Source organism: Quercus suber, unplaced genomic scaffold (assembly GCF_002906115.3).
Source record: "Quercus suber isolate HL8 unplaced genomic scaffold, Cork oak 2.0 scaffold_82, whole genome shotgun sequence".
NCBI lineage: Eukaryota > Viridiplantae > Streptophyta > Magnoliopsida > Fagales > Fagaceae > Quercus > Quercus suber.
Window position 1 is genome coordinate 1,185,596 of NW_027069547.1, and position 14,646 is coordinate 1,200,241.

The 14,646-nt window shown below is 35.5% G+C and overlaps 1 protein-coding gene across 4 annotated transcripts in view; it reads right to left on the minus strand.

Annotated features, from left to right (window-relative positions):
* Nucleotides 1–1,347: 1,347 nt before the first annotated feature.
* Nucleotides 1,348–14,646, minus strand: part of LOC111993412 (midasin) — a 41,664-nt gene continuing 28,365 nt past the window's right edge. For 3 of the 4 annotated variants that reach the window (XM_065773879.1, XM_024025247.2, XM_024025246.2), the window contains 29 exons: nt 14,356–14,479; nt 13,807–13,961; nt 13,204–13,317; nt 12,534–12,704; nt 12,219–12,398; nt 11,949–12,134; nt 11,673–11,774; nt 11,362–11,586; nt 11,138–11,254; nt 10,558–10,639; nt 10,337–10,464; nt 10,085–10,249; nt 9,642–9,717; nt 9,443–9,555; nt 8,840–8,919; nt 8,632–8,745; nt 8,003–8,071; nt 7,751–7,907; nt 7,314–7,480; nt 7,109–7,218; nt 6,762–6,994; nt 6,402–6,647; nt 5,840–6,058; nt 5,575–5,733; nt 5,270–5,494; nt 4,844–5,113; nt 4,606–4,749; nt 4,127–4,333; nt 1,348–4,015 (listed from right to left, as the gene is read on the minus strand). In XM_065773879.1, the coding sequence (XP_065629951.1) occupies nt 1,553–4,015; nt 4,127–4,333; nt 4,606–4,749; nt 4,844–5,113; nt 5,270–5,494; nt 5,575–5,733; nt 5,840–6,058; nt 6,402–6,647; nt 6,762–6,994; nt 7,109–7,218; nt 7,314–7,480; nt 7,751–7,907; nt 8,003–8,071; nt 8,632–8,745; nt 8,840–8,919; nt 9,443–9,555; nt 9,642–9,717; nt 10,085–10,249; nt 10,337–10,464; nt 10,558–10,639; nt 11,138–11,254; nt 11,362–11,586; nt 11,673–11,774; nt 11,949–12,134; nt 12,219–12,398; nt 12,534–12,704; nt 13,204–13,317; nt 13,807–13,961; nt 14,356–14,479 (6,801 nt within the window). In that variant the 3' untranslated portion in view covers nt 1,348–1,552. The remainder of the gene's footprint in view (nt 4,016–4,126; nt 4,334–4,605; nt 4,750–4,843; nt 5,114–5,269; nt 5,495–5,574; nt 5,734–5,839; nt 6,059–6,401; nt 6,648–6,761; nt 6,995–7,108; nt 7,219–7,313; nt 7,481–7,750; nt 7,908–8,002; nt 8,072–8,631; nt 8,746–8,839; nt 8,920–9,442; nt 9,556–9,641; nt 9,718–10,084; nt 10,250–10,336; nt 10,465–10,557; nt 10,640–11,137; nt 11,255–11,361; nt 11,587–11,672; nt 11,775–11,948; nt 12,135–12,218; nt 12,399–12,533; nt 12,705–13,203; nt 13,318–13,806; nt 13,962–14,355; nt 14,480–14,646) is intronic. The other variant, XM_024025248.2, reaches the window with a different exon arrangement.

The following is a 14,646-nucleotide window of genomic DNA, read 5'->3' on the forward strand; positions in this document are numbered from 1 at the left end:
TAGGCGGCTAACAAGCCTTCCTAGAGACACAAACATTGAGAAATAATAGGGTTTGGTGTTTTTGCACTTGGTTGATATATATATATATATATATATTTATATTATTGATTTGAGGTATGGGCTTGAATACCACTTACACACAAAAAATAATAATAATAATAATAATAATTAATTAATTTTTTGATATGTTGATAATTATGAAGTTTATGTTGAGATAGTGATCCCAACATTTTGAGATTGGGACAAAATTTAATTTAAAATTAATTTATATTTTCCCACTATATATGAATTTACTATGACATTTTTTTACATATTGAGATATATGAATTTACAATGGTGCGTGGTAGTATATGACAATTCTTTAACATTCAAGCAATTGAGGAAATTTTGTACTGAGCCTCCCCATTAGCGAAACTTTCTATTATCATATGAAAATTTGTGGGCTATAAAATATAACTGCGTGCTATTGGAAATGAATAATTTTTATCTAAGTTAATTTGATTTATTTTATGATTTAGATTGAATATTATAAATCTAAAGATGTATCTTATATAATTTAAAATTTAAAATGATGTGAATCATGAACATTTTGTAAAATTATTAGATTTAAGAAATAAAATCTTAATTATAAAATGAAATGCCTCCATTTAGAGTGAAACATGTCCACAATTAGTGGAGGTTGAATGACTTTTAAATTTGATCGGATTATTTGCCTACATATAATATAGGAGAGACTTGATGGATTGTTTACTTGCTTCCCAAGTTCCCATGAAGTTCAGTATATTCAAGTGATTGAATGTCAACTGAATCAGATTAACAAATAAAGAAACCATCCAGTCTTTCCCATGTTTAGGGCAAAGAAACCATGTAAAATATTATCAAATCTTAAAACTTGTGGTCCAACCTCCACTAGTTGTCAACACCACTGGGTTTATAACCCACAACTTCATTAACACAGGTGTCATTAAATATATGCTTGCATTTTGGATCATACACAACACAGCCCCACAAAGAAAATGGAAATAAGGCACGTAGAAGATGATATAACACAACTCTATAATGCATCAGTGAATGGGGGTGTAAAACAACATTGTATACTTTAATCCATAAATAAAATAATATCTGAAAATGAAACCCAGTGGTGTTAAGAGCACTCGCATGAATAGGAACCTTGGTGTTTACTAGTCCTGACAGACCAAGCCAGTTATAGCAATGTTAATGTTCCCTTCCATTGCTGTGTCAAAAATTTAACTTAGAATTCGGTGGAGGTGAATATTATATTGGGTCCTTCCTTCCATCACCAAAAAAATATAACAATGTAAATGACATTGAAAATAGCCAAGCAAGTTGACACAACAGATAGCCTTTATTATTGATAACGTAATTTTGTTACGCAGCATTTGAGATACTGTACATGCCATCTAAAATTATAACATCAATTTTTTTTTTTTTTCCTGATTTTGAACACTACATTATACCGCACCTTGTGCCCGTCAAACTTTGCACATTCACAAGTCAATTGTGTCACACTGAACTCTTCAATCCAACAAATTTATTCCCTCCAATACTGCATAAGCTCAAACCACTGTCTCAGTAAGTCAGAAAGAGTTCTAGGAAGTGCTTCAATGTTCCTTAGCACAATGTAATATGGGAAGGGAAAGGAATCCATATACTTTGAAAATTTAATGCTTCCACCCTCAAAGGATGCTTCCATGAGGTCCATGATCGACTCTTGCGGACTATCTAGAAGTAGAAATGCAACCATACGCTTCCGACTCAACGCATCTCTAACACAGCGCTTCAAGTTTTCCTTCTCATGGAACCGACCATCTGCAATGATCAAGACAAGCTGTTGTAATGGGTTCTGTCCAGATGGAAGTCGTGCCTTTGCCACAGCTACATCCAACATGTTGTTCAAATACGTCAACAGATCAACCACCGGTTCATCCGCAATGGTATTCTCTTGTTTGAATGTCAAGCTGGAGATCATCTTGATCCCAGCCTCTCCAGTAAACGACTGATCAAAATCATGCAGTAACCTAATGTTCCCCTTCTTTCCAAAGCTTGTAACAGCCAAGTTTCCCATTTCCAGTTGAGACATGGCACGACAAACAGTTACTAGAGCCTCAATGGCAACATCACCACAGCAACTCTCAGACATGCTACGGGAATCATCCACAGCAATAACAACTTGATAATCACGTTTGTTAGGTCGGGTCCGCCTCAGCCATATCTTATCTTTCCTGTAATGACTTGCAATGTATGGAATTACCTTCTTCATGTTAATACGCTTCCCAGTTTTATAATCCCCTTGGAGCTTGCTGGCAAGAGTGGGCTCTAACACAAGACGCAATTGTTCTGCCAATTCCTGGGATAACCTTGTCGTCTGCAGTTCATATCTCCTCCAAAGAGCAGTAGCATTATTGTTCACATCATTGGAAACTTCCTCAGGATCTTGGGCCTTTCCCAGCTCATCATCAACAGAAAGTTTGCTGAATTGATGTATGCCTTCGCTTAAGTAAGACTTCTTAACAGAGACCAAACTCTCTGAAAGGCTTCCAGGATTATCATCATCAAGACTTTGAACCTCTTCAGATCCCTCATTAGGTGACTTCTCCAAATCTGTGAGCTGCATATGCTCTTCAATCTTACTTCTTTGGATTGACGCAGAGCTCTTGAGAGAGGGTGCTTCAGAATTTTGCTTCTCAATCTCCATATCAGCAAGGTCATCCCTATGCACTGTAAGACTATCTTCATCCGGCTTATTTCCATTGACATTTCTGTCAACCTGCTCAGATGTTGCAGGTCCCAAGGCCTGTGCTGTCCCTTTCTCAAATTCAGACACAAATCCATATTCATCTTCATTTGCATCCTCGATCTCACCTTGTGACTCTCTATTGTCTGCCTGAAGATCAACAGACACTTTGACTCTTTCTTTCCACTCTTCAAGTGCATCCCCAACATTCCGGTAAGGATTAGTTTGGGTTTTTTGAGTAGATGAAGGTTCGTGTTGAGGGAACTGACTTTTTGGTTGATCGTCAGTGAATCTCCCACTATTTGATGAGTCAGCAACCTCAATATCCATTTCAGTAGTATTAGTGGAAGGTAAGCCCTTTAAAGGAGCAAAGTCATTTTGAGCATCATTGTCGCTAGACCAGTTTGATTGTGGTGCTATATTTCTTGAATCTGGTGCCTGAGAGTCACCTTTTGGTTGTGTTGCAGATTCTGCATTGGGCACATGATCAGAAATAAGATCAGAAATTCCTGGCTTGAACATATCATTACTTGGTTTGGTTAAATTCTTCTCAACATTCTCTTCATGATCTCTACCAGGATCATCCCTTTCAGGACTTCCACCCACTTGTTCTGCCTCTGCCTCTCCCATAGTTTCATCTGTTGCATTTGTATTTTCTTCCTTGTGGTTTCCCTTCTCATCAGACTCCTCATTCTCCACAGGATCTGCGCCCTCCACAGAATCTGCAACCTCCTTTTCATCTGTGTCCATATCTTCATCAGAACACTGATTTGACTCATCAGGATTTAACCCTGTGGGATCAGCAAATGCTTCTTCTTTGTCCAGTTTCATGTCTTCTATGTTCTCTCTGTCAGCAAGATTGTCCTCACTTCCAACCTCATCAGAATTAAGCTCTCCAGGTTCATCAGCATTAAGCTCTCCAGGTTCATCAGTAGTAGCAGCACTATCTTCCTTGGCCCTAAGCTCCCTAGAGCTTGTATCTCTATCCCTAACAGAAGACCCTGATTCATACTTCTCATTTGAATTACTGGGTGGTTCATCTTCATCCTTATCCCAAAGTTTCTCATCAACTGCTTCACTGTTAGCACCGGTTTCCCCCATTGCAGACTCTAACTGCTCATCCTCACTATCATCATCATTGTTATCTTCTGCAGAGTCCTCACTAACGCTCTGTGCATCAGCTGCAAAATCCTGTTCCATCTCAATCCCCTTCTCATTCTTATTCGGGACTTCATTTGAGGCATCTTGCTCTTCACCTGGCTGTAGAAACATTTAATGGAAAAGAATGAGACAGTCAAAGCATTAATGAAATCGAAAGAAAAAGGCATTAATATCAAGTTATGCAAACTCAAATATGTTTCAATGCTGTACCTTATCCAATGCCCCAATCAGCTGATCTTCATCGGTTATCTGATCACTGACATCATTCATTCCAGCACCTTCTCCCATACCAGTTCCATTTGCATCTTCAGATCTATCACGAGTACCATCATCCACCTGATCTTCGGCAGAGATGCCAAATCCTTTTGAAAATAAAGAAGCAAAAACACTTGCAAGCACATGGGTCACCATAGAAACCTGCATGGAAAAATACAGATTTTAGTTATTGTATTTCATAAATTTAAAGTTTGCTTCCATGAATAATTCAGAAAATTAAAATTGCACAGGTAAAATTCGAACCAAAAAAAAGGAGTCATCCTATTGTTTGAATCTTCATTTACAATAGAAAACAAGTACTATTGTTTTTCACATTCACAGAAAAATTGGCCAATATGACACTCGAAGAAAAACATTCTTCACACAAAATTAAAAGAAATGCCAAATTTTGAGCAAAGAGGCAACGAACTTACCGTTCTATACATAGCTAAAAGATCTTGCAGGAGTGCATCACCAAAGTTCAAAATTATGTTCAAAGAGAAGTTTAGATGCTTAAATTGTGCTCCAATTTGGGAATTACTGCTAATATCAATGCTAGAATGATTCAGGAGTTTTTCCTGAGCACAGCCAATCAGATGATTAACCAGATTAGATATATCTACAAATGGGAAAGACCTGACAATAAATCAAAGCATGCAGCAAGTAACTTACCGCATAGAACATAGTTTTGAGAAGCTTTTCACATAATAGATCCAATCTTAAATCCACTGCAAATGAGTCAAACAGAAATTCCCAAGAGGTAATAGTCCCCACTGACTCTTCTGGAAGGTTTTGTCCAGAACTTGATGAACCTAATCTCCGCAATGCATCAGTGATATGTTCAAAAGTACTGTTAAGGGCTTCAACAAACCCAGAACTATTGCCCTCAGTATGTTCATTGATTGACGGCATGGAATTATACTCTTCCTCCATCAATTCTCCCTGCAAAAATTTTCAAGTAACATTTATAAGTTCTATTTCAGACAGCAGGTTAGAAGATTGGACAATCTAGTTATATTCCCGCTCAAAGCCCAAGCAACAAAAGAAGCGTAGAAGAAGACGAATAGAAAGGAGGAAAAACAAAACAAGAAAAGATACCTTTCTAAACACCACTTCAAAATGACTGAACAAAACTTCTATAACTGAACTTGAATCCACATCTTGCTTTTGGAAAGCTAAGAGATGCTCCTCAAACTTTTTTATGGCCTGGAAGTTTTGAGACACCAACTGTTCCATTTGCTTTGTAATAACATAACAGTGTGAGGTACCAGCTAGTGTTGCTGTAGATCTGTTTTGGCCAAGAAGGTAATAATCCAATGCTTCCTGTTACAGAATTATCATCAATATTGTCCAAGAAGTACTGTCTTCAAAGAAAAACACAATGAGGAACAATAATATTGCACCTTAGATTTCTGAAAATCAGGAACAAATTTTCCAATGAAAGCAAGAACCCTATTTGCTGCAGCTTTGACACCATGACAAGTGTTCAAATGGGTATCTTCAAATGTTCTTAGCACCAGCGATGCTTCATTCAGCATGGCACAAAAACCATCAAAGAGTTCCTGCAGAGAAAAATTCTCATATCTTAAGCTTAAGAGAAAGGTGAAACAAAATATCAGGAAAAATTATAACAAACTTGCCAAGCCACATTCCAGACTGAAAACTTACCTTCTGCTGCCACAGGCAATTCAAGGTGCCATGTTTATTTTTGATATGGCACACACTAACTGTTTCAATATCAGTGGTTGGAGAATTTGGATAGAGATTTTCCAATGTAGATACAGATTCCCTCAAGCGCTTCAATTGCCTAGCAAAATCATTGACAGCAACCTGCTGCTTCTGCTGTATCTCAATGAGCTGGTTGAGAAAAGCCCCCGACCTATCAACCTACAAAAAAAGCCAAGAAATCAACACAGGAGGATTATATATACTCTTGGAACTAACTGTTTCTTAAATAATTGTGTAGAAACTGGACAGGCAAGCAAGCCTGACCAGAGAGACAATAATAGTGATTTTTAGATGTACAAACTCATTAAATTCTAGCATTCACCCCATAGGTAAATTAATCAGGTTTCACATGTCAAGCAAGATATCACAAAGAAAAATAGAATTGTATCAAGTTGGCAACACTACCTAAAATGGCAATGGAACATAAAGCATGAGAAATCAGTTGATTAAACAAAATCAAACTAAAAAGGTCTTTTCAGTTGATATTTAGTTAGAGATCTACCTGTTCACGAGTAATATCCTTGTGGGAGTTTAGGCAAATCTGTTGCAGAAGCAGCACTGATGCTATGCTCTTAAAGTAGTACTCATTGGCGGTTTTCCATTCAGCAACCAAGGTCTCATGGGGAAAACTTTGAAATTTACTGGCAGCAGCAACATCCAAAGCTCCAGGAGCCAGTCTACTTTGTGTCAGGAGCAGATGCTGTACATCATATGATGGTTCAAGGAACCACCAAGATTTGTGTTGGCCCTATAAAGTGCCAGTCATGAAAAAGAAAACCAACATTTAGCCTTTATAATAATGCACACACAATCTGAGCTATAGATTACAACAACTAATATCCCAGCATCCAATTTTGATTACCTCCATATATATAGACTTGTGCCTAGACATGCCACTGCTTTCTAACAGCTTTAGAAGCTCTGAAAAGGCCCTCCTCTTCCCCAGACTCTTGTTTGTGTCCTTCCATAGATCACCACAATGCACTACAGTTTGATATATATTTTCAATTGTGCACCACACGTCCTTCCATTGTTCCTGGTACAAGAGGCATGTAGACTGGGAGGCCGAACATTGCCTTAAAATACTACCAACCTCTGCACAAAGTACATATTCATAAGACTAGAAATGCCATAGTAGGAGACTAGCAGAAGAAAAAAAAATATATTAAGGAATATAACTCAGAAATAAGTAGGGAGGTAGGGGGGGACCTTCAGCAGGCTTAAAGTGTAAGAAAGAAGTATCAAAATCAGAAACTCTCTCAAGGTGCAACTCCTGCAAAGCATGATCTACTTTTTTTCTCCAATCAGCATAAAATAACCTAAACCAGGAAAAATGATGGTGAAGTTCCAGAACCAGGTATTTGGAGAAAATACTTGAGCACACAAAATGCCAGGAATGTATAAAAGCAAAAACCTGTCTTCATCACAGAATGCTGTCAGATCAAAAGGAGCATTGCACATCCCTATATTTTTTTCTGAAAATTCATTAAGCAGCTTTTGACCATTTAGTAATTGAGCATTTGTTCCCCTTTGTAGTGCGTATTGGTTAAGAAAAGGCAATACAGGTTTTTGCAGATGTTCCTATACAAACAAAAACAACAGAGCATGTCATTACCATTATCTCCAAGAAAAGAGGCTAGATTATTTTGTGTCTTGAGAAATACGAATACAAATTAATCACTAAGTAAGAAATCACATTTGACACGAATGAGTAGGAAGGCTAAAAAAATTAAATAAAATAGAAATTTTGTACGGTTCTACTCATGTTAACAGTCCACTGTTAACTATTACCAATCCAACAAAAGCTCATCTCATAGCATCAGTGATAAACTAATAAACCATGTTACTTACATTGTACTTCTCTATAAGATCCCTGAGCTTATTCCGGGTACTTTTTGAGTTTTTAATTGACAGCAAGCTTTCTGAACGCTCCCATCCACATAGTTTCAGAAGTTCTTTTAGCTCTACCTCAATATTTCTTCTAATAGCTTTTATGTGCTCCAAGATGCTGGAGTAAAAACACATTATTACCAACCAAAATGAGTCCATAGATCTTTGTTAATTAAAAAATATTTAAATATATAACAAGAGAAAAGAACTCACGTTGGTAAGAATTGCACATAAAATCCAAATACATTGTACAAGATCTTCAGATTTTCCATATCAGAAGGGCTGGCATAATCAATTAAAAATTAGTATACCATATATAAACAATAATTGGCAACAAAGAACATATAATGGGCACTATGACCATTACACTATGTTTTGTTGCACAGAAAGGGGGTAGAGAAGAAAAAAGAGTGAGGGAGAGGAAAGGAAAATGAAAGGGGGGAGAATTTATTTTACTGTTTTATCCACCTAAATTTTAAATTAATAATTACTTATAACAATATAAAAGTAATTTCACATTAAAAAAAATTTCCAAGGGTATAAAATTCATTTTATGGATTTGGAGGGGAAACAAAAAATAAATAAAAATTGGTGGGACCCATAGAAACTTTCCCTCTACATTTTCTTTCTTCTCTTTTTCCTTCTAAATAATAAAAGGAAATTGGGTCTTTTTTTTCCACTTTCTCCCCCATTCCCTCAAATGAAACGAAATATTTGAGTCTTAGAGATGACTTATTAACTTTCACAGAAATGTATTGGGGAAAAGTCAGATGATCTCCTACATGATTTTTCTTTAAATCTAAAAGGTGAAAGACAACAAAGCCACATTATTTACAACTCACCTTGAATAAATATTCAGGCATCTACCAGTCTCAAATTGACCAAGGAAAGCAAAAAGAAGTTGAAGACGTTTCCTAAATTCACCAATGCTGGATGTGTTAATGAATTCCTCCAAACTGCAAGTCCCAATTGTAAATTACAAAATTATTCCATATACCTAATAAAGTAATTTCAAAATGAATTCAGGCTAGAAACTTAATTAGAACATGCCTTTGAATGGTAGATAGGTCATATCCAACTGTATCAACAGAATCTCTGGGTTGAAGAATTGTATATAGAGGACACCATAACTGCAACAGTAAAAAGACAAAAAATTAAATTAGTTAAGCAAAAGATAACACAGAGGTTCAAGATTAAAGACGAAAAGGACATTTTAGCCATTCTGCAAGCTTATGTTATATCACAAGTATTCTATAAGCTGTTTTAATGCATACACTGAAAGCTTAAAGATTGGAATTAATCACAAGAACAGGAGTTTATCTTCCGATGTTACAAATTGTTGACTTCTCTAACAGGATCAGCGAACCTGTACTTGCTTGATTGCACTGAAGCAGAGTTCATTAAGCCATGATTGTACACAAACTAAATTCACTCAGAGGAAAAAACAAAAGAAAATTTTTTACTTCAACAGTAGTTTTCCTCATTATTAAATGGCTAAAGTATTCACACTTTTTTTGTGGGCAAGGAATAGTATTAACTATTAACTCTTACTGCTGTTATTTACCCTCATCCTCTTTAGAGGTTAACAAATTTTATGCTCAACAATTGCACTGCAATTATATTGAGTCTTCAATATGAATAACTATGACTTACCTTCGCAGCATTAATCTCATACTGATCCTGCACTTCATCAAGCAGGGCAGGCCAAGATCCAAATTCCAACTTTTTCCATGATGACATCAGATCAAGAATAGGCTCCAATTGATCTATAACCATTTAAAGAAAACCATAAAACGTTATAATAACAACAGCAAGACCCAAGGAAAAGTGCTTAGTGGAAGCAAGTTCTAACCAGCTAGGGAGAATTTTGAGCCATTTTCATGTAATGCCTGGACCCTGTGAAGTAGAAATTGTAATCCAGAAAGAGCCTGCAAACAAGAAAAATCACATACTTATGCACTCATTGGAGGGGATAAGGTTTAGTATAGATGGATAATCAACTCGTTCATACAAACACAGACATGCAGACGGACAGAAGTTAAGGCTCCATGAGACAGATTTCAAAATCCATGATTAAATTTAACAAATAAATTAAATAAGAATCTATCAATTTAATTCACATATTTAATACTCAGTGTTCTGTGCAGCTAAGTGACACATACGATGCTAGGTTAAAGGTTCACTAGTGTTATTGGACCTTTTCTGTCCACTAAAACTACTTTAATCACTTCTTGCATCATCCAAAGCCATCAATCAAGCAGTCCTGAAGAGACTGTAAAATAGTCATATCACTACCTTAGCCAATGGGGTGCTGAAAGGAATATTCAAGAGCATCTTAATTACACCCATGATACTTTGGAGGCCATGATGATCCTCCCATTCATTCAAGAGGGAAAGAATCTGATGTTGAAGAGGAGTAAGCAGTTTCACCATTTTAGCCATTAGAGGAGCATTTGAATCCTAGAAAAGGGATGGTAATTCAGTTAGAAGATGATCAAATAAAAAGAAAACATTGCAATAACAAGCAACCAAAGAAGTTCGCAAAACCTTGTAAAAATTGTATTTGCAAGCAGATCTACGAGATGCAATTGTCTGCTCATGCTCCAAACAAAGACGTAATAAGTGCTCTGGCACAAGTTTAGCATCTAAACTGGACAAAAATAAACTTCTGAAACCTGGGGGTAAAGAAGAAAAGGTAATGAATGCTCTCTCCATGGCACAATATACCAAATATTCATTCAGAAAATTAGAAAATTCAACTAAATCACCTTTAATCATCCCTACTCCCAATCTATAGGAGTCAGTAAAGGAAAGCAATCTCTCTGCATCAGATATTTGGAAAGTTCCAGGCTGAATTGAACAAACAATTAGTGACAGCATGTAGCATCTTTTTTAATACACACAAACACAAACCCAAGAATAGGGTGCATTGAAGCCATAACCTTCTGTACCAAGACATATCCAACCACAAGGAAAAATAAATACGTCACTGACTTCAATTAATACCAAGATATCTCCCAGCGGTTTTACATTAGCAATACACAAAAACCACTAAAACATTCTTCTAAGACATCAATTTGTAGTGAAAAAGTTAAAGGAATGAACTAGTTATACAAAATCATATTCTGTTAAACAAGTTATAAATAAATACAGAATAAATTTCTATGTTTTTTTTTTTTTTTTGGGACTCAAAACTTGCAATCATAATTTCAAGAAATACCATATCTGTTGAAATTCATACTTCTTCTATAAAAAATAAATAAATAAAAATTCAGGAGCACAAGGTGACATCTCGCAGATTGACCGATATACTAAGTATTCTCAAACAAAATTTCTAATATAACTTACAGTAACAAGATTATTTGAACCAAATAAATGATTGTGAATGTCGACTGTGTTCTTCAGGATGGACTCCTCTATTACATCCCATTCTTCCTCTGAAGCTTCTTGTTCCTTAGAAGTCTCCTAAAAAGGACAAAAGGATTTTATGACCACCAAAAACTAAACTATGATAAATTTACAATATGCAAATACTTGCATAGATTTGCATATAAATATTATGAAAGTACTACCATTGTAGTTAACTTTTCTTCAGAAAGCAATGCCTTCCATTCTGAAAAACTATCATTTCCCATTGACTTGCCAAGTGTTGATATATCCACTTCAATTATCCTCTCAATCTGAAATGCACGAGGCTTGAACTTGTACTGCTGAGAATCATAGTACTTTTTGGTTTTTGCTTGAATTTTCATGCTCACCCAAAGGTTGGAAAATTCTTTAAATATTTTATGCAAAAGCTGATTCAGAACATATATTTTATAATCAGATAATAATCGTGTGAGCAAATTCCTTTCTATTAGTTGCAATTAAAATAGACTCTGACCTTAAAGGACTCTTTATCCATCAATTGAGCATTAGCTACATGGTGTGCAACACGGACAAGAACATTTTGATGAAGAGACGCTTTAAGTTGCATAACAGAGACCTGTTCCAAATGGGAAAGCAAATACATTGCATAAACACGTCAATTTGATACTACATAATAGTAAAATAAATGAAATACTCCAAATAGATGAACTGTCGAAGAAGACGTTATGATGGAGACATCAAATGAAACAAGTTTATCTATTAAGAAAGAAGTAAATGAAGTGCAGACCACCTTATCAACAGCAACACCATTTGAGAATGTAACCAACTTTTCTAGCAAGGACATATCAGCAGCAGAGAAGATTGTGGGAATATCTATGTCATAGGAAAGAAGCTGAGGCTGTGTGCTGCTCAAGTTAACAGAAATCAACTTGGATGGAGATCCACGGGGAAATCTCATGAATGAATAGATAGTTCCCTGAAATACCCTCCAAGTCAGCCAATGATATGTTTAAAACATCCAAAAGAAAAAAAAAAATCTAAAATACAACAGAAAAAATACCATAATGAGATCCATATCGTCCAGCTCAACCATACTCAGCAAATCTTTCTGGAAGACGCTAGCCAGAACCAGCGATGAGCCCAATTTCATTTCATAAACTGCAACTTGAACTGGTTGAACTACATCAACATATTCAGCATATTCCTCTGATAATCGGCCAACAAAACAGGTTGCTGTGTCCTGATAGACCAAGATAGAAACATGTGAAATAGGAATAATAATTTAAAATGCAACAACAATGTGGAATGGAAAAGAAATGAATTGTTATCATACAAAATACATTCCCAACTATCTAATCATGCATATTATTTGTACCTGCCAGTTGCACACTTGATCAACGATCTGTGGTAAGCCCATGGCTTCGATATTACTCACCATAACCTCCAAAGGTGTAATACATTTAAGAAGCCCATCACATTTTTCGAAAAATTCTTTGCAATCATGTTTTAACTTCATAAATTTCCCGGGATCAGAGCGGAACACAATCTGAGAACATGAAGAAACTTTTGTCATCAGATAAAAGACAAGAACCGACAAGAAGCATGTCCAGCCTTGGTAAACTAATATTTTTCTTTAGAACTTTATAGGATTGGATGTCTGTTTTACGTTGTCATCCTCCATATTCGGTTAGTGATTTGATAAATCTATGTAATCTGCATGACTGAGTGCATGATCTCCCCTTGTATACTCCCTGTATACTTGGGTGATTTGAGTTTTTTTTTTTTGATAAGTAAAAAGATGTCTATTCAAAGAGCTACCTCATGAAAAACAAAAGGTAGAGCAAGGAGTGCAGAGTGATTTGAGTTTTTGATATTAGTAAGACTCTATTACTTATCAAAAAGGTATCATTCATACTCACAATTGCCACAAACATTTGATTTCCTCAAACACTAACAAAGTATCAATATTATCGTATACTATGAATTAGTTTATTCATCTGCCAATGAAAATAGTAATACAAGAATAGAAGCGAAACTGATTAAACCTTTCTTTGCACCCTTCTAAGCTCCACTTCAAGATTTTCTAAAGCCAGTGTTCTTCTATTATCATCTTCTCTTGTAGAAAAGTGTCCTGCTAAGTAGTCACACTCTTGTCGCACCTACAACAACCCATATATTAAAATATTTAAATTTATCACATTGTTTGGCTTCAAAGAAAAGCTCAACTACAAACTTCTGCCTGCACATGAGCATGCAAATTCATTCACATATATTACAAGTTTTGAGTTTATGATCTTAAAAAGAGAAATGAAATTAATTAAACTTAACATGTCAGATTGACTTCAGAACTTGTGCACTCAACTTGTGGTTCAAATTAAGATACTTAATAACAAAAGAACCATAGATAACAAAAAACACATGCAAATACGCAGCTAGAAGTAATAGTTATGAAGAAATAAATTTGAGGAGAGGTGCTTGAAGAGCTTTAGATGTGGACAGCAATTCTATCTTTGACATTGCATTGGAGGTGCATAAATTTCACAATAAAGCCCATAAAAAATTAAACATTGTAAAACAACAAAAGAGCCCTGAGGCATGAAAGACCATTACAAAACACTTAGGCTGGTTAAATAATACAAGAAAGATACCTGGATTTCAAGCTTAAGGGATGCTATCTTCTCAGCCAACTGTGAATACTTCCAATAGTACTTCATGGCCGGATCTAGATCATCAGAGCTAAGCAAGAGATGAAAACGTAATCCCCCAATCCGTAACCATGCACAACCAAGAATATAATGGAAGTCTAAGAAAGAAAAAAGGATTGAAAAATTAAAAAAAAAACTAAATAAATAAAAAACTAAATTTAACAGAAAAACAAATTTTGCTTGGAACCAAAATAAATACAATTAATATTACAAGCGCTTTATAAATAGGGGTCCAGTTAATAAGTGCCCTTAAGGCATTTGTTAATGAACCATTTTAGAAAAGTTTTGATACCACTTTTACGGAAAATAGAAAAAAGCTGTTAAAAAATAAGTTGCTTTTTTTTTTAGTTTCCCATAATACTTCCCTAAAATGGTTCACTAAGAAATGTCCTTAGGGCATCTGTTGACAAAATCCTATATATAAAATTGATACCCAAGAAAAATCTTGTAATTCTAAACACAACAAAAAATGATCAATAGAAATTTAATCACCAGTAGATTCACAGTGAAGATAGAGATCTTTTAGCAGTGGTTCAATGTACTTTTGCACCGACTCCTTCAATCTGCCATGGCTTGATGAGAGAATAAGGGAACTCATTTGCTGGAGGTTCTCCTGCTGTCACCAAAGAAAGAGATGGATAAAAGGATGGACATGATGTAGCCATGAAAGATTAGTTTTTTATTACTTCATAAATTTCTATTCAAGTTCTATTCCATGGGACCCACATGTGAAGTCTAATTGAAACAAAACTGTGATTTTAAAGTCTAGGTATGAGTTTGTCA